The sequence below is a fragment of the Protopterus annectens genome, chromosome 4.part0 (genome assembly GCF_019279795.1).
Source record: "Protopterus annectens isolate FY-2018-M chromosome 4.part0, PAN1.0, whole genome shotgun sequence".
Classification (NCBI taxonomy): domain Eukaryota; kingdom Metazoa; phylum Chordata; order Ceratodontiformes; family Protopteridae; genus Protopterus; species Protopterus annectens.
Genome location: NC_056733.1, coordinates 597,980,892 through 598,005,891, shown reverse-complemented (window position 1 = coordinate 598,005,891; position 25,000 = coordinate 597,980,892). Strand labels below are relative to the sequence as shown.

The following is a 25,000-nucleotide window of genomic DNA, read 5'->3' as shown; positions in this document are numbered from 1 at the left end:
GCATGAGTGGATGTGCTCGTACAGTGACTTAGTGTAGGATTCAGCAGTCGAAATTTCAGTTCCCATCTGCATGGGTGCCATGAAGTTTGTCACTTATGACTTGAGTAGCATGAAGTTGGCTTTGGAGAAGTTTTTTATGGAGGTTTCCTTACTGGAGGGTGGGGGTGGGATGTGGATGTTAAGGGTGATTAGCTTATGATCAGACCTGACCAACGTGGGGGGTGACCATAGGTGTGGAGCATCGATTTCCCATGTTGGTAATGACCAGGTCTAGGATATTGGAGCCCCTGGTGGGACTACGGATTAGTAGATCCAGGGCGTTGGAATTTATGAATTCCAAGAACCATTGGGCAAAGGTGTTGGTACACGAGTAGTTTTCCCAGTTAAAGGCAGGGTAGTTGAAATCACCCAGTATTAGGGTGTTTGGTTGTATCTTAATATTTTCCAGTATGTTTAGAAAGGTGTAGTAAGAATCCTAGGGCATGGTGGGGGATCTGTAGCAAACTACAATCTGGATTGCAGTCTTACCTAGTGTTAGTTGCACCTGGAAAATTTCAGACGCATTGTGTTGGGCAACTTGCCTGGTGGTGTGAATATCCTTGGTGACTATGGACACTCCTCCACCTTTAGTGTTTCATTCCTACTTTGGTGGCTGAAAAGTGTGGTAAGAGTTGTAGCCTGATATCGCATGGGTGCTCTCTGAAGCCTTGAGCCAGGTCTCAGTTACTGCAGCGATATCGATGTTCTCCATTTTTAGGAGCGCCTCGAGAGAGTGCATTTTGAGGTTTAGACTTCTAGCATTGAGTAGCATTACCTTCAGAATTTGCATGCTTGTACCTGTTACGGTGGTGGGTTTGTCCTTTGAACTTTGCCTAAAAAGGCACTATAGGGATGGCAAGAGCCTTAGCCAGTAACCTGAATCCCAGGGGCGACAGGTGCAGACCATCTCTGGGAAAGCATAGTGGTCTGTCGATTGTGTCATCCCAGGCAGACAGATACTGGATCCCCTTTGAATGACATCAGAAGCTTAGCCAGTTGTTGAAGTCAATCATTTTGTCCTTATATTGTGGTATAATTCTGGGCAAAGGCAGGATGCTACTCAGGGCTAGGGTCATACCTGCCTGGGCCACATGATCAGAGAGCTCCTCCATGTCTCTTTTCATGTAATCCAGGGAGGTACATCTCAAGTCATTCACTCCAACATGGACAATGACAGAGTCATATTTGTACTTGTTGTGGAGTGACTTGAGTGCATGCATTATGTGGCGGGTCCTGGCACCCGAAAGGCAGCTGACTGTAATTTTCTCCTTTTTCAGCCTGGTGAGTGGAACATCAGTGTGCCTGACTATAGAGTCACCTACGACTAAAGTGTTAGGTAAGTTGTCTTGCGTTAGGGATTGTTGCTGGGTGGTACACTGCTGTTGTGAGCTATGTGACACTCTGGTTGTGATTGGTGTTTGTTGCGTTTCAGCTTCGGAGGTCCTTGTTGCTTGGGCAGGTTACAGTTAAGGGCCTCTGCATATGTGGATTTGGCCTCCGCATATGTGGATTTAATAATGCTATGTGGGTGTTGGTGGTGTGGGTATAGAAGGGCTATGTGTTGCTTGAGGTTAAGTGCAGGTGTTAACCTTCTCCTCTTGACTGTCTAGCACAATCTTGGGTGGCGAGAGCTTTGCTTCCAGTTTGGCTACGTAAGTGCATCTCTCACAGGTTGTAGTGTTGGGTGGTAGGAGGAGAGGGTTGTCTGTGTACATGAGGCAATTGCTGCATTGCCCCAGTATGCCCAGATTCACCAGGTGGACATGAGAAATCACTGGAAGCTTACCTTGGACATGCCTAGTTTGGTGATTTTTTTGTAAAGTACAGGAGCTGTATTCCCTTGCCTTAGCAAGGTACTTTGCAATTATAGGTTTAGTACCTACGATTAATTTCTCCTTATTAACAAGAAGCGCTGAGAGCTTGTATCAGTTTCAGGCTTCCTAGTGCTTTCCAGCAGGTATTAGAGCAAGTGCTAGTCACAGGGATGCTTAAAGGTAAGATGAAAAAAAAATGTTTATCCTAAACACTGCAGTGTGCACTACATAAGTTAGATGTGAAAGTAGGTAACTTAAGTTTTACCGATCTAAAAAGTTAAGTTTTAGTGGAGAGTCACTATTTTTAAAACAGCAAGATAGATTGAAAGGGGGTGGTCACTTTTGTATTCTGGTACTATGGAATACAGTAGGATGGCCAATAAATTTAAATAGTTGAAGGGGAGTGATTTCACAAAATGATAATTTTGTGCTTACTCACACAAGTTAGTGAAAGCAGAGAAGAAATGAGATATATGGTCAAATTAACATAAGAGGCAGGCAACTAGAAAGACAGTGGTATTTAAGAACAGGACAGTAAATGGGTAGGAGGGTGGGGAAAAAAATTCTGCCTGACTCACAAGAGACAGTGCTGTGGTCTCTTTAATATGTAGTTAAAAGCAGAATACAAGTAAAACACAAGGTAAAGAAAACAAATCACAGTATTCAAAATATAAAAAGGCAATAAAGTAATACAAAATATAACAAATACAAAGCAAACTAACATTTCCCTCACAACAAAGTGTAGCAGAGTCTGGGTGAGCCTTTCTAGTAAAGCTCTGAAATGTTTTATTTTACCCCTTAAATAGAAGGTTTAGTTCCTAGCTCCACCCCCTCAGTTCACAATGTTTTCAAATCTATCTTACTAGGTCACTCTTTTGCCACTTAATATTTTTGGCTGTTGACAAAATGAGGGGAACCTACATATGTATATGTATACAGAAATAGATAGAGATAAACTGACTAGACATATATATATATATCAAGCGTGTGCAGGTGTGTCTGAAAGGGTGTGTGTTTTATGTACATGTATATACACATATGTATACATTTAGGGTAAATATAATTTCACTGAATGCCTTTTTCAATGAATCACAAATCAGTTAAAAAAATCACTGAAAACAAATTGCACTGAAAGCTCATTTTGCAGAATCAAAAGTCACGAAAATTTCATATATAACAAACATACCTTAAAAAAGGTTTGGCTTTTATTTTGCAGGAGTGCATCCTCCCTCCCCCCTCCCATTCCCCCACACCCACAAAGAAATGAGAGTACACCATTCATAGTGAATCACTGTTGGGGCACAAGCACATACCTAGAGATACGGGGGGGGGGTACAACATGAAGGCGACCATTGCCAATGCACAAAACTGTCTTCTAGACTCACACCTCCTATGATCCTAAAGTAAGTACAGTTGTGTACACTTACCATAAATGTAGATGTACGAATATATTCACTGTTGTAGTCATCACACTTGGGTTATCTGCCTGCAGGTAGCCCTCAGTCGGCCCGAATACCAGAGTCTTGGGATTTCTGCGTCGGATGCTGTCGCCTCTTCCATGATGTCAGGTCGTCAGGGGTATAAAACATGCAGCTGACGCCATTACATCAGTTTTTCTTGCCCCAGATGTCAGGAGCCCCATAAATGGGAAGCAATCACATGGTGTGGAACATCTCCAGTAAAAAGTAAATACAATTTCCATAAGAAACGGCCAAAAAAGAGGATAGGTAGAAAGTATAGAAAACAGGGGCTGGAGGAAGGGTAACCAGGACTGCAACCGTGAATACACTCGAGCATCTACATTTATGGTAAGTGTACACAATTGTTCTATGTTCTTTGTGTTTCACTGTTGCAGTCATCACACTTGGGTTGATTCCCAAAGCTGAGGAAGGGTGGAGGCAGTCAAGAAGTATTAGGGCTGGCTAGCAGGCCTTGTGAGACTGCTGTGGCAAATCCAGCACTGGATTTAGAAAAGATAGGGTAAGTGGTAATGCTTGGTGAAGGTGTGTACAGAACTCCAGGTTGCAGCTTCCAGGATGTCCCTGGTAGGGACTCCCCTGAGAAATGCTGTAAAGGGTGAGGTGATTTTCCGTGGTGTTTGTAGCAGAAATGGAGGCAGTGTGCTATCCATTTAGAAATGGTTTGCTTTGAAATGGCCTTGCCCTCTGCCCCTGTAGCGAGGCTGACTAGCAGCTGGTCAGATATTCTGAAAGGTTTAGTCCTGTCAGGGTAGAACCTGAGCTGTCTGTGCACCTCCAGGGAGTGCAGGATCCTTTGCTCTCTATTCTGAGGATTAGGAAAAAAGGTTGGTAAATGGATGGATTGGTTTAAAGCCACACTGGATAACACCTTGGGCATAAATGATGGGTTAAGTCCTGAGGGAAACCCTGTCCGCATGGAAGATTATGAAGGGTTCCACAGCCATAACGGCCTGTAACTCAAACACTCTTCTTCCTGAAGTGATGGCTAGACGTAAGGCTGTTTTCCAAAAGAGGAATTTTAATTCTGCTGTAGCAGCAGGCTCAAAAGGGGGGCGCGTGAGCTTCTCTAGTACAAAGGTAAGGTCCCAGGCAGGAGTGGGAGCTCTCCTTGGGGGTCTTAAATTGTTAGTTACTCTCAGGAACTATTTCATCAGAGGGTGAGAGAAGAGGGGTGGCTCAGTATTGTAATGAGCTGAGATGGCAGAGGCATGAATCTTAATTGATGAGAATGATAGGCCTTTGTGGAGCAGCTCTGCTAGATAATCTAGGATCTGAGGTAAGGTGGGCACAGCTGTGTCCTTTCCTTGAGACTGGCTCCAAGAACAGTATCTTTTCCACTTTTCTGAATAGGATTTCCTAGTACAAGGCCTCCTGGCCTTAAGGATAACATCCAGCACCTGTTTGTTGAGGGCCGCTGGTGATGTACTCACGGAATAAGCCAGGCTGCCAGGTTCAGGGTTTGCAGCTGAGGATGCAAAATCTGTCCCTTGAATGCATTTGCCCGCCATGTGAGCCCCCCATGCATAGTCTGATGCATCTATTGTCAGGGTTTGGGCGGTGGGGGGTTGAGTGAAAGGGGTTCCTTTGTTGTGGTTGCAAGCCTCTGCCCACCAAAGGAACTCTGTCCTTCGGCAAGCAATGATAGGAATCACTGTTTCCAGGTCCTGAGAATGTGGACACCAGAGACTTTTCAAGTACCACTGAAGTTTCCTCATATGCAGTCTTGCATATGGAATTAGTAGAATGCATGAGGCCATGAACCCTAGGGCTTGCAGTATTTTTCTTGCAGACAGCTGGGTTTGGGCGGCCAGTAGTTTGAAGTAATTTGTCAAATAAACCTGCTTTTCTGGAGTGAGGAATGCCATCTGGGAAGTTGTGTTCAAGCTTGCTCCCAGGAATACAATCTTTTGGCTGGGTACCAGATGTGATTTCCTTTTGTTGATGATATACCCTAGAGAAGTTAGAAGTATCTTTACAGACGTCAGGTGCTGAAGTAGCAATTCCTGACTGTCTGCCTGAATCAGGCAATCGTCCACGTATGGGTAAATTTGAATATTTCTCTGTCTGCAGTATGCAATGGCTGGAGCCAGGCACTTTGTGAATACCTTGGGTGCAGTAGATAAGCCAAAGGGAAGTGCAGAGAACTGATAGTGCATAGAGCCTGCCCTGAAACGTAGATATTTCCTGCAAGATTCCCTTATAGGGATGTGCAGATAAGCTTCTTTTAAGTCTAGGGTGACTAGCCAGGAGTCCTTGGCTAGCATAGGAAGCAGCTGCTGGAGTGTAAGCATTTTCAATTTTGGTACCACCAGGAAGGTGTTGATAGTTGACAGATCCAAAATAGGGCATCAGGAACAGTCTGGAGTAGAAACCCTGTCCCCTTTGCTCTGTTGGAACAGGCTGAATAGCTCTGATACCGAGAAGAGAAAGTACTTGCTTTTGGGCCTCTGCCCACTGGTTTGGAGGAAGGTCTGGCAATCCACTTGGGGTTGGCAGTGAGTGGAAGTAGAAGCTGTATCCCTAGGATACAATGTTTAAGACCCATCGGTCCTGGGTAATATACTCCCAGTTTTTTGCATGCAGGGCGAGTTTTCCTCCTAGGGGTGAAAGTACTTGGACATGGCTGGGAAGGATGAGGGACAAGTCATTGTGAACTTCTTCCATAAGGGGGTGGCTTACCACTCCCTGTTTCTGACGAGGGAGCACTCCATTGTTTAGATCTGTGCATACCCTGACACTGTAGTCTTGGTGGTCTGCTGCCCCTGGGTTTGGGCTGAGAAGGTCTGGGAGGGACTGGAAATGACCAGTTTTTTAAGGCCAATGCTTACTGAATCTAGGTGGCTGTATCTGTAAGAAATCTTTAACAGTTTGCATAGATTTAGCTTTTTCCTCCATCTTTTTAAGAACTTCTTCAGCTTATGAGCCAAATAAACATTCTTGGTTTAATGGAGCATCTAGTAATTTTGCTTTGACATGGTCTGGCATGATTTGTTCCTTCAGCCAAGCATGCCTTCTCAGAACAGACCCAGTGACAGCAGCCCTGCAAGATGCTTCTAAGGCAACAAAACCACACTGCAAATTATGTTTACCAACTTGGTTTGCAGAATGCATTAACTCTAAGTCTTTACATTCTGCATAATCAGGAATCAACAACATTTTCTGTTTAATTAGTCCCAAAATATGCTGCTGGTACTTCAACATGTGAAACTGGCAATTTAAAGCCCTGATGGCAAGAGTTGCAGAGGTATATACCTTCTTACCCCATCTGTCTAGAGCCTTAATACCTTTGGGTCCCTGGGAAATGGTCTCAGGATCTGCAGTGGGATTTTTTAAAGAGAAATTTGTGAGAGTCAGGTACTCTGTAGTACCTGTCAGGCTTTCTAGGAGCTGGCGGTGAAGTATCAGGGGTAAGACTGGATTCCATGAAGACATCATCTACAATATCCAGGACAGGGGGTACAGCTAGAGGCCTATGCTGAGGCATGTCTAAAAATTCCCTGAGTCTCTTTTTGGACTGTGGGTAGTCCTGGCATTCCCAGCGGAAATGCTCTCTTAGGGTATGCAAGGTTTCACTGAAAGAAAAGTCCACTAGTGGGGAGGCAGAGGGAATGGAATCCTCTGCATCTGCATCCTCATAGGCAGATAGGGGTACGTCCTGGTAATCACACGGGTCAGAGTCATCAGACTCATGGTCTGTAGAATCAGAAGGAAAATCAATTCTTTGTCTTTTAGAGGGGGAAGGCTGGCATCCCCTAATTAAAGTAATAAGGTCTTCAGCCATTCTAAGCATTTGTTTCTGTGGCATGGGAGCTTGAGAATGCGCTTTGGTCGTTGCTTTTTAGGAGTAGTGCGAACTCTGGGCATGAGACATTCGGTAGTTTTAGCCATTAACGAAATAGTCGGTTTAATACGAACATCGAAAGGTCTGAATACATCCTCAGAAGCCGGTGCCTGCACAGCGGCTCCGGACCCATCTAAGGTAGAGACATCCGCAGGTTCCATAGTCGAAGAAGCATCTCGTGGCATACCGGACTCCGAATGGGTCCCAGTAGAGGCCTGCGAATCTGTAGAAGCGGGTAACAGGGGCTGCGAAAGCATCTCACTGAGTACCAGCAGACTGGCGACTAGCTTAACGGAAGCATCATCAGCAGTTTTGGCCCTATGTGGTCTCTCTCTCTGTATTTCTGTCTTTATCCTTACGTTTATTCGGGAGATCGGTAGTTGGATGGCTTACCAAAGCCATTTTGGAATATGGAGAATGACAGCGAAAGAATTTAGAGACAAAAATGGCCTGATGACGAATCATTCGGGCGTTGAACAAGGCACAAAACCGACAACAAGGGACGTTGTGGTCTGGGCCTAAACAGGTGACGCAGTAAGAATGAAAATCTCTGTGAGGTATTTGCTTTCGACAGGCAAGATTATTGCTACCATTTTCTGACATCGATTAGAGCAAGAAAAAAGGATACCCAATGGGGTACTTAGCTTTAGAAGACTTAAGGTTTGAAACTCGAAAAACAAAAATTTCAGGTAGCGGCCGACTGGCACTTGAGAACTGCTTCTGCTTTGGGCTCCCGCATGGCAAGAAAAGCTGATGCAATGGTGTCGGCTGCATGTTTTATACCCCTGACGACCTGACGTCATGGAAGAGGTGACAGCATACAATGCAGAAATCCCAAGACTCTGGTATTTGGGCCGACTGAGGGCTACCTGCAGGCAGATAACCCAAGTGTGACGACTGCAACAGTGAAACACGAAGAACATCAACAGCACTTACTGTTTATAGATGTCAAAGTTTTCTAAGAATTGTGATTCATTAGAATGTGCTTTCACTGAAATGAGTTTTCAGTGAACTTATTTCAGTGATTTGTAATGCCATCAAACTAGCATTCAGTGAAATGCACATTACCTTACATTTATAAACACACAAACGCATATGAATACATGTATGTCACTGACTGGTTGTGTTTATATGCACATTTTTGTTTGCATATTTCACAAAATAAAACTGTTAAAGTTTAACAGCTATACTCAAATTCAGGAACATAGTAAACAGACCCAGAATATAAGAATGTGTTGTGTGATAATATATTGCCACTTCTGAGCTGTGTATTCAGCTATGCCTTGTGCTCCACAGTGTAACACTCTATGGTACTGAGTACCCTGTTGTACACTAATCTGTATGTATATATCAGCTGCAGACTTCAGAAATATGAATGGTTACTAAGTCACATAGTACCCGCGGTAGTGGTGCTGCGGTAGCGTTGTCGCCTCATAGCAAGACGTTGTCCCGTTCGATTCTCAGCTAGAGCGTCTTCTGTGTGGAGGCATGTATGAATGGGCGTGCCTTCTTTGAAGGTTGTGCGTCAGGGCTGGTAACTCGGCACGTAAAAATCCACTACCAAACATTAGCGGACCGGAGTTCTGCTGTGGAGACCCCTAACCGGGATAAGCTGAAAGACACAACAACAACAACAACTAAGTCACATAGTGGTATCATACAGCTAATGTTATTAAATGTACTCTGGCCTGGGAAATAGCACCTGTAATTATCAGAAAATGAGTCTCACTTATGGCAACAATAACACACTCCCCAGTTAAGTGCTAACGAGTAATAAAAGTACTCCTGGGGTGGGGGACAAAAGCTTAGCTTCACCTTGCACTTCAACTCACCTGAGGAGTTACGTTAGTAAAAGCAATATACACAACATTACACGTCAGTACTTAAACAGTACAGTGACAGCAATGAAAAGTGAAAATCAGATGCATGTTCTGACCTGTGTTTTTCTACTGTGTCCTCCATTTCATCTGCACTGCAGGTAGCGCTTGAGTCACTGTGCCCTAAATTACTGTCAGCCTGATGATTCTCCTTTTTAGGTGTCCGTAGTGTTTCTTGCTCTGCACATCCTCCTGCATTTTCAGAACTGTTACTTTCAGGAAGTGTCCCATCATGCTTTGAGTCTACCAGCCCCTTCTTAGAGTCTTCTGGTAACTCCTCCTTTTCTTCCTCTGCATTCATGTCTTCACATGACGTTTTAACTTCGCCCTCCAATTTCACACTAGCTTCATTAACCTCGTCTGGAGGGGTTTCATCAGTTTTGACGTTGTCCTTAGGCCCCTCGTGCTGCTGCGCTGTAGCAGTATCAGAGCCATTACATGAAGCAACACTGTTCTCACCTACAGCTTCTTCTTGTTTTAACTTTGGCATCTCCAATTCACCAGATTTGGTCTTGTTTTCACTACGTTTTGGAGAAGGTGCACTTTCTGTATCAGAACTGTTATTAACTGCACCTGAAATAAACATAAAAATACAGGTTAATAAACATATTATAACAAAATCAAACTTCTTTCCTTGCCTCATTACAGACATCGGGTAGTCTAACATACCCAAAATGGATTACAATTAATGTGATTTCCTCAAATAAACTTGAGCAAAACAGTATTTGGAAAAAGGAGCAGTTTTCTAGAAGATATAGTGATTCCACAGAGTTTACTACATTAGATAGGGGTGCATGGAGTTATTGGAGTTTTGTCCCCCCACCTTTAAAACATTTTTATTTGTCATTCTCTCCCATCACCAACTACCAAATGACTCACTTTCATTCAAGGAAATGGTGCTAATCAAAATCTTTTTCAGGGAATCATATCACATTCAGTTAACTGCAACCAATGAGCATTTCAGTCATCTGAGAAAGTGCATTGGAGTGGATATTAAGCATGTTAAAACAGTACCAAAATCAAATGGGTCTCTAGTGCATGTTTACAGCAAAAATCAATATTCCAGATTATTCCTTTATATATTCAAATGCTTACTTTAATTAATCATGTCTGTTCATACTCCAGCCAAGAGAAGAGCTTATCAGCCTCCTCAACCAACAATCAATGTGAGAGCCTAATGGCCCACTCATAACCCTTGGAGGCCCCTTGGGGGCCAGGAGGCTATCATATATGTGAGACATCCAGACCTCCCAACACTAACTTCTGTTGCACCATCCCCACATCACTTTCTTTGAATGTAATGCAGAGAGATCACAACAGTCCATACTGCTACATGCTATACACCTTCCACTCCTGCAGATATTAGCACTGCAGTAAACTGGAAAGCTTCCCTCTTGTACAGTGGGCGAATGGGCATCGGCTTCTTATGTCTACCCATCTCACCTGGCTACTGCAGCTTCCAATACCACTAATCAAGCATGAGCTGTCCAGGGTATAGTTAGTGATTTATGTCCCTGCACCTCAGAGCTCGGTAGTTTTTATGATGAAAAAACAGGCTTTGCACAACTGGAAAATCAATGAACTGTAATACTGCCAACCAGAGTAAGTCTCACTATTTGCACTAAATGTTCCATCGTTCTTCAAGATAGACAATATCATTAGGTATAAACTTCTGTTTGTCACTGCATTAGCTCCCATTGGGTGAAGCATGTTTATGATGTTCTTTAAGGGAGTTAATTTATTTCTACCTTCCATTCCCTTATATTATCAGCATCCCTCCAAAGATACACCACATTTTTGATGCAAAACAACCAGTCATGTTTCCCACTGCACCCCACTTACCATGCAGCAGTGTTTGCAATTCTGCCGTCTGCCACACAAAAAAGGTATTTAGCTAATAACATTAAAATTAGAACACTCAGACTGAGATACTACAAAATCCCTCTGATGTACCGGAATCAATGAAGCTGAGTCGTACCTTTTGTAGAAAATGTAGAGGGCATGAGCTGTTCTCTCTTTAGCTGCCCAATGAAGCTTTTTATTCACCACAATTAAAAGATATAATACCTTACTTTATTCGGTGAACATATTTTGTCACTTTGTCAGCAGTACAATGACATCATCTATGTATCCACAGCCATAACACTGAACTTCACTAGTGTCAAATACAGGAGAATGTACAATTAGCTCTGTTTTAACAAGATGACAAAAAAACTACTTGCTTTTGCAATTCAGGTTGAAGCTCTACTTTAAAAGACAGGCATTTTAAAACAATAAGTAATTAAAGCTATGACTGTCTTCACAGTGGATGAAAAAAAAGCCAAATTGTTAGAATTGGAATTGCTCCCTTCAAAACAGATCTGAATTCCAGAACAGAGCAGTTATATATGAAGCCCACAAATGGCTTGGTCTTAAACATGAAGATATCAATCTTTATCACTAGAGACAGCTACAGAAGATATTGTTAATAAAACTGTCGAAAGCATTATTATTATTGACTGTATTTCACTTTACTAACTCATTTTTGCATGGTATTTCAAGCACACCTCGGATCATACATTTCTAATTATACAATAAAGGCTAATTCTTATTTAAAAACATGCATGCTGAGTGGACAGCCCAGTCAGCATCCCCTTCATAAATCAAGCTTATACCAATGCAAAAATATCCAGCCATTCAAGCATTGTTGAGGGGACAATCTTTGCATTTGTGTATCCGCAAACTTTTATAATACATTTTATGAGGTACACTACAAAACTTGGTAAAAAACCATAGTGTTCTAAAAAACTGTAAACAGTTGACAAGTATGCATTAAGATAACCATAACTGTCAACCGTCCACAGATTTGCCAAACATCCCTGATTTTCCTCACATTTCTGCTCCGCCCCTTGTAAAGGCTTAAAGTGCCAGTGCTTTCTATCATCAGTAATTTCAAAATTAGGTTTTGTTGTTCTTATTTGTGTAACAATGCAGACGGCACGTAACATGGCAGGGCATGATCATTAATAAGACACTGTGTTATCAGTTCTACATCTTTTTACTGAAATGATGTTCTGTGCAAGCGTGCGGATGAAGGTCCCGTATGCATGTGCAGTATACTGCTGTTGAAAGCAGAAAGAAAAAGAATACTAAAGTGCCATTATACAACAGCATTACTTGAGAAAGGTAAGCAATTTCTTTCTTAATGTTATTGTATAATGGTAATACACTCCTTGGTGTGAATATCACAGGATTTACCGGCAGCCAGTCAAGGGTCACTGCTAAAATAATATTAATATTTTGACTTTTGTGGCTTTTTTTCTACTAGTCCGTAAACTGCTTTAAGAACGACATGAAATATGAGACATGAACTAAGATGCATTTATTACTTAAGTATTCTGAAGTTTTCTATGTTTAAGATCTAAGTCTGACCTATGGGCAGCTCACACCAAGTTCATCTAGCCTATCACAGCACTGCAAAATAGTCCAATACATGGGACTGGATTTCCAGCAGCAGTAGCTACCTAATACTGAACAGCAACAGCTAGTTTTAAGAAAAAAGAAAGACTTATATCATTCATGCCTCTGTGTTGCAGAACATTAAATCTGATTACAGTACACTCTCAGTTAACCAGAACTCAAGCAACCAGCATAAAAATAATGAAGAAATACAGTACAATTTTCATGTGTTGCACCCCCCCCCCCCCCCACCCAGGGTTGCCAAATTTCCAACTGGCCAGGTAGGGACAAAGTGAAGACTAAAAAAAAACAAAAACCAAAAAAAGGACTTTCACAGCAAGTGAAGACTAAAAAAAAAAAAAGGTCATCCACGCTAGGTCTTTAATGCGGAACATCAGAGTTCCGCATTAAACAGAAGTAGCTCTGTTTTGTGATTTTTTTGATTGGCCCGTATGCCAGTATATGAGCCAATCAAAAATCGCTAAACACGGAGCTACTTCTGTTTAATGCAGAACTGCGATGCTCCGCATTAAACACAAGAAGCTCCGTGTTTAGTGATTTTTGATTGGCCCTTATGCTGGTATACGGGCCAATCAAAAAAAAAAAAACAAAGCGGAGGCTGCCCGGGATTTAAACCGGCAGTGTGGGACTCGGGATCAGGCTGCTGATCTCGGGACAGTCCCACCCAAATAGGGATGTCTGGCAACTCTGCCCCCACCGCACCAGCAGAAGCACACCTTATGTTTTTTAGAGTTTTAAAAAGGAAGATGGGAATAACTTCCTTCTTTCCCTAACCTGAGAAAAAGTCAAACCAAACAAATAGTACAGACTACAGTATTAGTCAGGCCTATTTTTAATAGCAACTCTCAAGCAACCAGAAACTACAGTTATCCAGCACCTACTGATCCCCATGGGTGCCGGTTAACTGAGAGTTTACTGTACAACTTGAACAGTTGACCACAACTTTTAGAACTGTTTATGAGCTGGGTAGCTTACACATCATCACAAGCACACACACCCCTTTTCACAAATAATAATAATAACAGAAATGCAAACTCATTTAGATGTAATCATAAAAATAACAATAATAAGGTCACCAATAATGCAAAAACAATTAGACACAGAAGCTTCAAAATGAGCAGTGAGTACAGAAAGTACAGTTGTGTACACTTACCATAAATGTAGATGTTCGAGTGTATTCACTGCTGCAGTCATTACATTTGGGTAATCCTGCAGGCAGGTTGCGCTCAGTCGGCCTGAATTCCAAAGTCCTGCGTCGGATGCTGTCGCCCCTTTCCTGACGTCAGGTCATCAGGGGTATAAAAGATGCAGCCGACGCCATTTTTGTTAAGTTTTTCTTGCCCCAGATGTCAGGTGCCCCCTAAAAGGGTAACCAAATTTATATATATATATATATATATATATATATATATATAAACATGCACCAATATAAACTTTACCTTCCTCTACAAGCAAATACACCACATAGGTTGTATGAATCAAAGAAGGAAAGATAGGTTCCATCAGAAGAAAGGGGGATGGTGGGTGGGTAACCTGGACTGCAACAGTGAATACACTCAAACATCGACATTTATGGTAAGTGTACACAACTGTACTATGTTCTTCGTGTTTCACTGTTGCAGTCATTACATTTGGGTAGAGTCCCAAAGCTATGGTTGGGAGGCTGGAGCTAAACAGCGTTAGGAGCAGCTATGAGGCCCTGCAGAACTGCAGTGGCAAAGCCTGCCCTGGATTTAGAGTAGAGTGGCAGATGACAGTGCTTTGTAAAGGTGTGCACGGAACTCCAAGTAGCCACCTCTAAAATGTCCTTGGTTGGTACTGCCCTGAAAAAGGCTACTGAAGTGGCTGCAGCTCTGGTTGAATGTGGCCTAATGCCCTTGGGCACTGGCTTGCAATGGTGTAAGTAGCAGAAATGAATGCAGTGGCCTATCCACTTTGAAACAGTCTGCTTTGAGATAGTCTTTCCTTGTGATCCTGCAGCATATGCCACTAGTAATTGCTCTTTCTTTCTGAAAACTTTGGTTCTGTTCAAGTAGAATCTAAGCTGTCTGTGTACATCCAAAGAATGCAGAATTCTCTCCCCCTTGTTCTGTGGATTTGGATAAAAAGTTGGCAGATGAATAGTTTGGTTAAGAGCCACATTGGACACCACCTTAGGCATAAATGTTGGGTTTGTCCTCAGAGAGACCATGTCTGGATAAAAAATAATAAAAGGTTCCACAGCCATGAGTGCCTGTAGCTCTGAAACTCGTCTTGCAGAAGTTATTGCTAGGAGCAGAGCTGTTTTCCAAGATAAAAACTTTATGTCAGCAGTAGTGGCTGGCTCAAAAGGAGACAGGGTGAGTTTTTCCATGACATAGTTGAGGTCGCATGTAGACATTGGTGATCTCCTTGGAGGCCTTAAATTTTTGGCTCCTCTGAGGTACTGCTTTAATAAAGGATGAGAAAAGATTGGTTGCTTTGTATTGTAATGAGCCGAAATGGCAGAGGCATGAATTTTAATAGATGAAAAAGATAGGCCTTTGTCCAGCATCAGTTAAATATTGCAAAATCTGAGGAATATTTGGCACAGCTGTATCAGTTCCTTGTGCCTGGTTCCAAGCACAGAATCTCTTCCATTTTCCAGCAAACGATTTTCTAGTACTAGGCCTTCTGCCTTCCAAAATGACATCCATCACAGCTTTACTGAGAGGTGTGTTTTGTATGACTACATTATCCGCCATGCTGCCAGGTTTAAAGTCCTGAGTTGGCTGTGCAGGATCTGACTGTTTTGCTGGGACAGTAGATGAGGTATTTGAGGTAAGGCCCAAGCTGGGCATTGAGACAAGTTCCTTAGTATTGGATACCAGTACTGGCGGGGTCAGTCTGGGGCAATCAGTATCATCTTTGGCTTCTCCTGTCTGACCTTTAGCAGTACCTTGGGGAGGAGAGGCAGTGGGGGAAAGGCATATACTGATAGGTTTTTCAAGCTGAAAGATAGGGTGTCCACTTTCCATGCTTGTCTGTGATAAATCCTTGTGCAGAATCTTTTTATTGGTAGTTGTGAGGGGAGGCGAATAGATCTATGTCCGGGCATCCCCATTTCCTTGTTATCATGCTAAGACTTGTGGATCCAGCTGTCACTCATGGGGGTCCATGAGCTTTCTGCTTAGTTCGTCTGCCAGAGTATTTTTCCTTCCTGGCAGGAATTGTGCCTGCAGATGTACTTGGTAAGTCAATGCTGTGTCCCACAAAGTCATGGCTAGTCTGCAAAGGGGGTAAGAATGTGTTCCCCCCTGCTTGTTTATATACCACATGACTGTGGTGTTGTTTGTCTTTATCAGTTGTCCCGGATGAAGTAGGTCCTTGAAGGCTGTCAGGGCATTTTGAACAGCTAGCATCTCTTTTTGATTGATATGTAGATGCATTTGGTTTGAGGTCCATGTGCCGTGAATGCATCTTCCTGCCACGTGGGCCCCCCAGGCATAATCTAATGCATCTGTTGTTAGTGTCTGCCTGGCTGGGGGTAATGTGAATGGCTGTCCCTTGTTTTGGTGACAAGTCTTTGCCCACCATCGAAACTCTTGTTGCAGGCAGGGAGTGAGAGTAATCATAGTTTCCAGGCTGTGGCAATGGTGAGTCCAAACACTTTTTAGGTACCATTGAAGTTTCCTCACATGCAGTCTTGCATATGGAATTAGTAGGATGCAGGATGCCATGAAGCCCAAAGTCTGCAGAATTTTTCTTGCAGAAAACTGGGCCTTTGTTGCCAACATTCTGAAATAGGTAGTCAGTTGCCTTTGTTTGTCTGGCGTGAGATACGCCATCTGGGCAGTTGTATTTAAGCTTGCACCCAGGAATATTATCTCTTGAAAGGGTACTAGTTTTGATTTATTTTCGTTGACTGTGTACTCTAGGCATGTTAGAAGTCTTTTCACAAACGCCAGATGTTGTAGAAGAATGTTCTTCTTCTCTGCTTGAATTAGACAGTCGTCCAAGTAAGGATATATTTGTATTCCTCTGTCTGCAGAATGCAATTACCGGTGCCAGGCACTTTGTAAAGACCCTGGGTGCAGTATATAAGCCAAAGGGCAGTGCAGAGAATTGGTAATGCATTGAGCCAGCCTTGAGTCTGAGGTATCTTCTGCATATTTGTCTGATTGGGACATGCAGCTATGCCTCTTTTAGGTCTAAAGTTACAAGCCAAGCATCCTTGCCCAGCATGGGCAGAAGCTGCTGCAAAGTCAACATCTTGAATTTTGGCATGTCCAGAAATGTGTTCAGAATAGATAGGTCCAGTATTGGCCTCCAGGCCTTGTCCTTTCTGGGTACCAAGAACAGTCTTGAGTAAAATCCTTGTCTCTGCTCTTGCTCTGGTAATTGTTCAATGGCCCCCATGTCCATGAGGGACGAGACTTGTTTTTGTGCCTCTGCCCATTGAGTTTTTGGCAGATCTGGCCAGCTGTTTGCCTTTGGCAGGGTATGGAAATGGAACTTGTAGCCTTGTGACATGATATTTAGAACCCACTTGTCCTGGGTTATGATGTGCCAATTTTGAGAAAAAAGTGCTAGTTTTCCCCCTAAGGGTGCTGCCAGGAGATAAGTGCTTGGTGCAGGCAGGGGGAAGTCATTGGGATTGTTTCCTGTATGGTTGTGATTTGTCTTCTCCAACTTGGGAGGTAGAAGCACCCCATTGCTTTGACCTGTATGAACCTTGCGCCTGGGATCTGCCTCTAGGGCGTCTGGGTCTGCCCCTTCGAGATCTGTCTGACACAAGAAAGGACCAATTCTTTGTTGGCCAGTTTCTACTAAACCTAAATGGCTGTACTTGTAAAAAATCTTTGACAGTTTGCATAGATTTAGCTTTGTCCTCCATTTTCTTTAACACCTCTTCTGCCTTAACACCAAACAAAGTATCATGCTGTAAAGGTGCATCTAATAATTTAACTTTGACATGATCAGGCAGATTTTGTTCCTTTAACCAAGCATGCCTCCTAATTACAGAACCCGTAACTGCGGCCCTGCAGGAGGCCTCCAAAGAATCAAAACCACATTGCAAAGTATGCTTTCCAACTGGTTCAGCTGCATGCAATAAATAGTACAGTTTTGTACCTACCATAAATGTAGATGTTCGAGTGTATACCCTGCTGCAGTCATCACACTTGGGTTATCCTGTCATCAGGCAGTCCCGCAGTCGGCCTGAATTCCAAAGTCTTGGTCCGGCGTTGGTTGCTGTCGCTTCTTCCCTGACGTCAGTGCACCAGGGGTATAAAAGAGGCATCCGACGCCATTTTCTTCAGTTTTTCTTGCCCCAGATGTCAGGTGCCCCCCCAAAAGATGGTCAGTAGATAGTACCAATAATAAAAGCTTAGCACAAACAAAACAGAACATCTACATTTATGGTAGGTACAAAACTGTGCTATGTTCATCGTGTTACCCTGCTGCAGTCATCACACTTGGGTAGAATCCCAAAGCTAAGGATGGGAGGTGGAGTCAAACAGGGTTAGAGGAGGCTAGAAGGCCCTGCAAAACTGCAGTGGTGAAGCCAGCTCTAGTCTTAAAGTAAAGTGGTAAGTGATAGTGTTTGGTGAAGGTGTGCACTGAACTCCAAGCTGCAGCTTCCAGAATATCCTTGGTTGGCACCCCCCTGAGGAAGGCTGTAGATGTAGCTGCTGCCCTGGTGGAATGGGGCCTTATGCTAGCAGGAACTGGTTTTCCATGATGGGTGTAGCAAAAACGTATGCAATGTCCTATCCATTTGGAAATGGTCTGTTTTGAGATAGCCTTTCCTTGTGATGCTGTAGCATAGGATACAAAAAGTTGGTCAGATTTTCTGAAAGCCTTAGTTTTATCCAAGTAGTAACGTAGTTGCCTGTGAATGTCCAAGGAATGCAGGAGTCTTTCTCCTTTGTTCTGTGGATTTGGAAAGAAGGTGGGTAAGTGGATGGTTTGATTCAGAGCCACACTGGATACCACCTTTGGCATAAAGGAGGGGTTAGTTCATATAGAAACTCTGTCTTGATGAAAAATGAGGAAAGACTCTACTGCCATTAGTGCCTGTAGCTCTGAGACTCTTCTGGCTGAAGTAATTGCTAGCAGCAGGGCAGTCTTCCATGATATGAACTTTAAGTCAGCTGAGAAAGCTGGCTCATGAAACAAGACAAAAAATTCACGAACCACTGAAAAATCCAAAAGGCGATTGAAACACAATAGGAGAAGCTGGTAATTCCACAAATTTATTCTTCCAATAAATGTAAGCGCTTTCGGCAAGTTAAATAACTCACCTTCATCAGACAAACAGTGGGATGACTTTACACTGCTGTTTAAATAATCACAAGCAATTCACATTAACCAATCATAAAAATTAGCATTCCACTTCAATTAAAAACCATGGGAACCTTAAAATAGATATAGGACATCACCTCCTATATTGTAAAATGTTATAGCTGCGTATTACTAACCATTAAATACACACTCTATATAAAATAAGTTACCTTAAAGCATCATTTGTAAAAACTTAATACTGGAAAAACATATGTATATTTTTATCAGGTAGTGAATAGACACAGAAAAGCCTTGTTTAAGTCTAGAAATTGTTTAGTCTATTCAGACCATGTTCCTTGTTGTTATGTGTGACAAAAAATCCCGTCCTTTAAAATAATATTAGAATAATTAAACACATTGTACAATATTTACACTTCCTGTTAATCTTGGTAAATCGCAACGAAAAACACCTTTCCCTCATGTAAATGTCATGTTAAATCTATGCATACAACCTCACAAAATGCATAAAGTTCTCAAGTTGTTTAAAATGTGGATGCGCACTAAATGCTAGCGCACCCTGTAGCACGTTGGATACGAAACTGTGATAGAATTACTGTTTAAAAGTATCTGTGTGTTAACCTAACAAAAAATCAAATTACTGTTATTCTAGTCATAATAAATGCCAATGACAATATTATATTGTCCTTTAAAAAGCTGCATCATGGAAATGTGGCTTAAAATAAACTATCTGTTATAGGAAAGCCATTTAAGGACACATTTTATTGACTGTGCTTCATTGATACCAGGAAACAGGTGAGCTCTTGTACGGATTTGCCACAACAGCTCATCTATTTCTAATCGTGTTTGCCATGGACCTCCTCTAATGTCCACTTCCCTGTGTTGTAAGACTAAATAATTAAATGTATGCCCACTGAATTCCATACAATGCCTAGCCAAGGCATTATTGGAATCGTTCTTTGCTATGGCATATTGATGTTCATATACTCTATGTTTAAACCTTCTCTCGGTCTTGCCGATGTAAAATGCCTTGCAATGGTTACAAAGGGCAGCGTACGTTACAGATTTCGTCTCACAATTGAAGTGTCCGTTGATCTTATACTCTTTACCGTTAATGTTAAAGCTTTTAGTAACTTTAATGTGTTTGCACTGATTACAAAAACCACACTTAAACATTCCTTGAAGTTTGTTAGAGCTACTATGTGATTTTACTTTTTCTAAGATGGTTTTCATGTTTTTGCCTCTTCTGTATGTAATTTTTGGACCATCACCTAAGAAAGTGCAAAGGCTTCTATCATTTTTAATGATGTCCCAATTTTTATAAACTATTTCCCTTATTTTGATCGAATCTAGGGAATAAGTATGCAAGAAGCTAGTTATAAACTTGCCATTTGGTGTTTTTGTTGTGATAGTCGAATCTAAGTCAATTGTTACTTGATCAATGTTAGGAACAATAGTGACCGTCTCTTGTCCTGAAAGTAAAGGAAAAAAGTGACCCACTTCACGTTTTTGAGTTACTTCCGCAACTATATTTGTTATCAGGGATAAAGGATACCCCCTAGACTCAAACATGTTAGAAAGGTTGTTGCACTCATTAATGAAATCTTGAGTGTCTGTTATCATACGTGCAGCTCTTACAATCTGTCCTTTAATAACTGCCCTCTTTTGGTGATATGGATGGTTACTTGTAAAATGCAAGAGGGAGTTAGAATAAGTTGGTTTTCTGTATATGCAACTCTTGAATCTTTTATTAGCCCTATCTTTGATAAGCAAAATGTCCAAGTAGTTAATCATAGTATCACTAATGTTATATGTAAAGTCTAAAAAGTCAGTTGTCGTGTTTATTCTATCAATGAATAGGGGAATTGTCTCTCTGGTGCCATCCCAAATACAAAAGATGTCATCCTGGTACCGAGTGTACCAGGTGACATGGTTAAGAAATAGTTCATCCTTAAACAATACAGTGGACTCCCAGTGTGCCATGACTGCGTTTGCGAAAGTACCCCCACAAGGTGAGCCCATGGCTACACCTGATGTTTGCAAGTAAAATTGGTTTTCAAAAATGAAAAAGTTGTTGGCCAAAACTAATTCTAAGAGGGTCTCAGTTAAGTTTATGGAGTCATCCCCCATGTTTTTAGACAACATGTACTCTCTGATCCAAGCTATGCCAACTGTCTGTGGTATAACTGTATATAAGTCTTTGACATCAATAGTCAAAAACAAATCGAGAAAGCTGGCTCAAAAGGTGGCAGCGTAAGTTTTTCCAGAACAAAATTTAGGTCCCAAGTTGGTGTTGGCGCTCTCCTGGGAGGCCTAATGTTTTTTGCCCCTCTGAGATACTGCCTTAGAAGTGGATGTAAAAATAAGGGATGATCCGTGTTGTAGTGAGCTGGAATAGCTGAGGCGTGGATTTTAATAGACGAAAAGGAAAGTCCTTTGTGTAACATCTCAGTTAAATATTGTAGAATCTGAGGCATGTCCGGCTGAAGGGTATTTTGGCCTTTAGCTTGGTTCCAGGTGCAAAATCTTTTCCATTTGTCTGAGTAGGCTTTCCTGGTGCTGGGCCTCCTGGCCTCCAGAATGACATCCATAACAGCTTGTGAAAGAGGGGCTGGCTGGTTGCTTAGGTGATGTGCCATGCAGCCAAATTTAAGGTTTTGAGCTGGCTGTGTAGAATCTGACTGAGCTGGCTGTGTAGAATCTGACTGCCTTGGTGTGTGAGTAGATGAGGAATTTATGGCAAAATCCATGGTGGGCCCTGGGCCATGTTCCTTAGTAGTGGGTACCAGTGCTGGCATGGCCAGTCCGGGGCAATGAGTATCATTCGAGGTCTCTCCATCCTGACTTTCAGCAGCACCTTTGTGAGAAGGGGCAATGGAGGAAAGGCATATACTGTCAGCATTTTCCAACTGAATGAGAGTGCGCCAACTTTCCAAGCTTGATGGTGAAATGTCCTTGTGCAAAATTTTTAAAGCTGATGGTTTTTGGGGTTGGCAAACAGGTCTATGTCTGGGCACCCCCATTTCTGAGTTATCATTGCAAATACTTGTGGATCCAGTTTCCACTTGTGGGGATCCATGATATTTCTGCTTAGGTCATCTGCCAATGTGTTCTTTTTTCCTGGCAGGAATTCAGCTTGTAATTGAACTTCACAAGGTCATTGCTTGCCTGCACAGAGGGTAGGAGTGTGTACCCCCTTGTTTGTTTATGTACCACATTACTGTGGTGATGTCTGTCCTTATTATAAGCTGTCCTGGATGTAAGAGGTCCGTGAAGGCTGTCAGAGCATTCTGTACAGCCAGCATTTCTTTTTGATTGATGTGCAGATTCCTTTGATCTGCAGTCCATATGCCTTGAACGCACTGTCCTGCCATGTGTGCCCCCCAGGAATAGTCCGATACATCTGTTGTCATAGTTTGCCTGGCTGGGGGCAAGGTGAAAGACTGACCCTTGTTGAGGTGACATGCCTGTGGCCACCATAGAAACTCCTGTTGAAGGCAGGGAATGAGAGGTATCATTGTTTCCAAGCTGTGGCTGTGTTGAGTCCATACGCTTTTCAGGTACCATTGTAATTTCCTCATATGCAGTTTTGCAAATGGTATTAGTAGTATGCAAGATGCCATGAAGCCCAAGGCCTGCAGAATTTTTCTTGCAGGGAGTTGGGTCTTTGTTGCCATTATTTTGAAGTATTGAGTTAGTTGTAGTTGTTTGTCTGGCGTCAGATAAGCCATCTGGGCCGTTGTATTCAAGCTGGCACCCAGGAATGTCATATTTTGTGAGGGCACTAGTTTTGATTTCTTTTCGTTTACTGTGTACCCTAGGCAACTTAGAAGGTGTTTTACAAAAGTCAGATGTTGTAAGAGAATGCCCTTGCTTTCTGCTTGGATGAGGCAGTCGTCCAGGTATGGGTATATTTGAATTCCTCTTTGTCTGCAGTATGCAATTACTGGTGCCAGGCATTTTGTGAAGACCCTGGGTGCAGTAGATAAGCCAAAGGGCAGTGCAGAGAATTGGTAATGGGTTGAACCTGCAATGAAACGGAGGTATCTTCTGCAAATTTGTCTGATAGGGACATGCAGGTATGCCTCCTTGAGGTCCAAAGTTACTAGCCAAGCTTTCTTGCCCAACATGGGAAGAAGCTGCTGTAGTGTTAGCATATTGAATTTGGGTACTTGCAAGTAGGTGTTTAGAACTGAAAGGTCCAGAATGGGTCTCCAAGCATTGTCCTTTCTGGGGACTAGAAAGAGCCTTGAGTAAAATCCTTGGCCTTGCTCCTGTGTAGGTACCAGTTGAATGGCTCTCATGTCCATGAGAGCTGTAATTTGTTTATGTGCCTCTGCCCATTGATTTTGTGGCAAGTCTGGCATTCCTTTTATCCTTGGCAAGGTGTGGAAATGGAATCTGTATCCTTGTGAGATAATGTCTAGGACCCATTTGTCCTTTGTGACGATGCGCCAGTTGTCTATAAAAAATGCTAATTTTCCTCCCAAGGGAGCTGCCAAGAGATTTTTGCTTGGCAGTTTGAGGTTTAAGTCATTGTGTTTGTCTCCTAGTAGTTTGGGACCTGTCTTCTCCTCCCTTCTGTGTTGCAGTGCCCCATTGGCGAGGTTTGTAAGGGATTTGTGCTTGTCCTCTGCCCCTTGGGCATCTGTATTTACCCCTCTGTGGTCTGTCAGAAGCTGGAAAGGACCAATTTTTTGCTGGCCAATTTCTGCTGAAGCGTGGGGGTTGTACCTGTAAGAAATCTTTGATGTCTGCATAGATTTTGCCTTATCCTCCATTTTCTTTAAAACCTCTTCTGCTTTAATCCCAAATAAGACATCCTGCTGTAAGGGTGCATCTAGTAACTTTGCTTTAACATGATCAGGCAGAGTTTGTTCCTTTAACCAAGCATGCCTACGTATAACAGACCCAGTAACAGCTGCTCTACAGGAAGCTTCCAAGGAATCAAATCCACATTGTAAAGTATGTTTGCCCACCTGTTCAGCTGCATGCAACAGATCCTGCATTTCTTTGAATTCAGACTGTTGAGGGTGCGTGCTCATCTTTTGTTTTATTTGAGACATAAGAAATTGCTGGTATTTCAGCATGTGAAATTGACAATTTAGTGCTCTCATAGCTAGAGTAGCTGAGGTGTAAACCTTCTTCCCCCACCTATCTAGTGCTCTGGAGTCCCTTTCAGAGGGTACAGGATTTTTAGCCATAAAAGCCTTAGCCCCTTTGGGACCCTCGGAGACTGTCTCTGGGTCAGCAACAGGGCTTTTGCAAAGGAATTTGTGTGAGTCAGGCACTCTATAATATCTATCTGGTTTAGCTGGAGCAGGAGGCAGAGAATCTGGATTTAGACTAGATTCTAAGTAAACATCATCCACAATGTCTAAAACTGGAGGGATAGCAAGTGGTCTGTGCTGGGGGAGTAAAAGAAACTCTCTGAGCCTTTTCTTTGAGTCAGAGTAGTCCTGGCCTTCCCAGTGGAAATGTTCCCTCATGGTATGCAAGGTTTCCCCAAAGGAATAGTCTTCAGGGGGAGAAGCTGAGGGAATGGAATCTTCAGCATCAGAATCTTCATAAGGGGGAAAGGAGTAATCCTGTTCCTCAGAGGAGCCTGAAATAATAGACACTTGATCAGAGGAGGCATAATCCTCCTCTTGTCTAGGCCTTTTGTCGGGGGGGGGTTGGGAACCCCTGATTAAAGAAATCAAATCTTCAGCCATTTTAAGCATCTGTTTCTTAGGCATGGGGCCTTGAACTGGAGACTGATGTGCAGTCTTTTTTGGTTTTAGAGGTGTCTTAAGCTTAGCATAAGATTTTATGGTGAGAGTAGTTGGTCTGAAGACACCTTCTATAACCGAAGGTGTTTCTGCAGCACCGGCTTCTCCTTCTGCAATGTTGTCAGTAGGGCCTAAAGAAAATGGCTGTGTCGGCCTAGAACTCTCTGCTTGAGAATCCGAAGCGGTCTGTGGTTCCAATTCTGCGGTCGTCAGGGGCTGCGTAGGCGCCTCACTGAAAACCGGAGAACCGGCGACCAGCCCAGCCGAGGCCTCGGAGTCTGGCTTGGATCTAGGCTGTCTGTCTTTATCTTTGCGTTTTTTATGCACGCCAGTAGTCGGTTGATCCGACGGCATAGTGTAATTAAATTTCCCACCGAAGTAGTGTCGTACGAAATCAAAGCGTCGCTTTATAGTTCACTTATTGAACCTAGCACAAAACCGACAACCAGTGACGTCG

At 42.7% G+C, this 25,000-nt stretch overlaps 1 protein-coding gene across 8 annotated transcripts in view; it reads right to left on the bottom strand.

Moving 5' to 3' along the window:
- Positions 1 to 25,000, bottom strand: part of NCOR2 (nuclear receptor corepressor 2) — a 3,277,114-nt gene that overhangs the window by 641,427 nt on the left and 2,610,687 nt on the right. For all 8 annotated transcript variants that reach the window (XM_044068530.1, XM_044068534.1, XM_044068533.1 and 5 more), the window contains one exon: positions 9,112 to 9,625. In XM_044068530.1, coding sequence (XP_043924465.1) covers positions 9,112 to 9,625 — 514 coding nt within the window. The remainder of the gene's footprint in view (positions 1 to 9,111; positions 9,626 to 25,000) is intronic.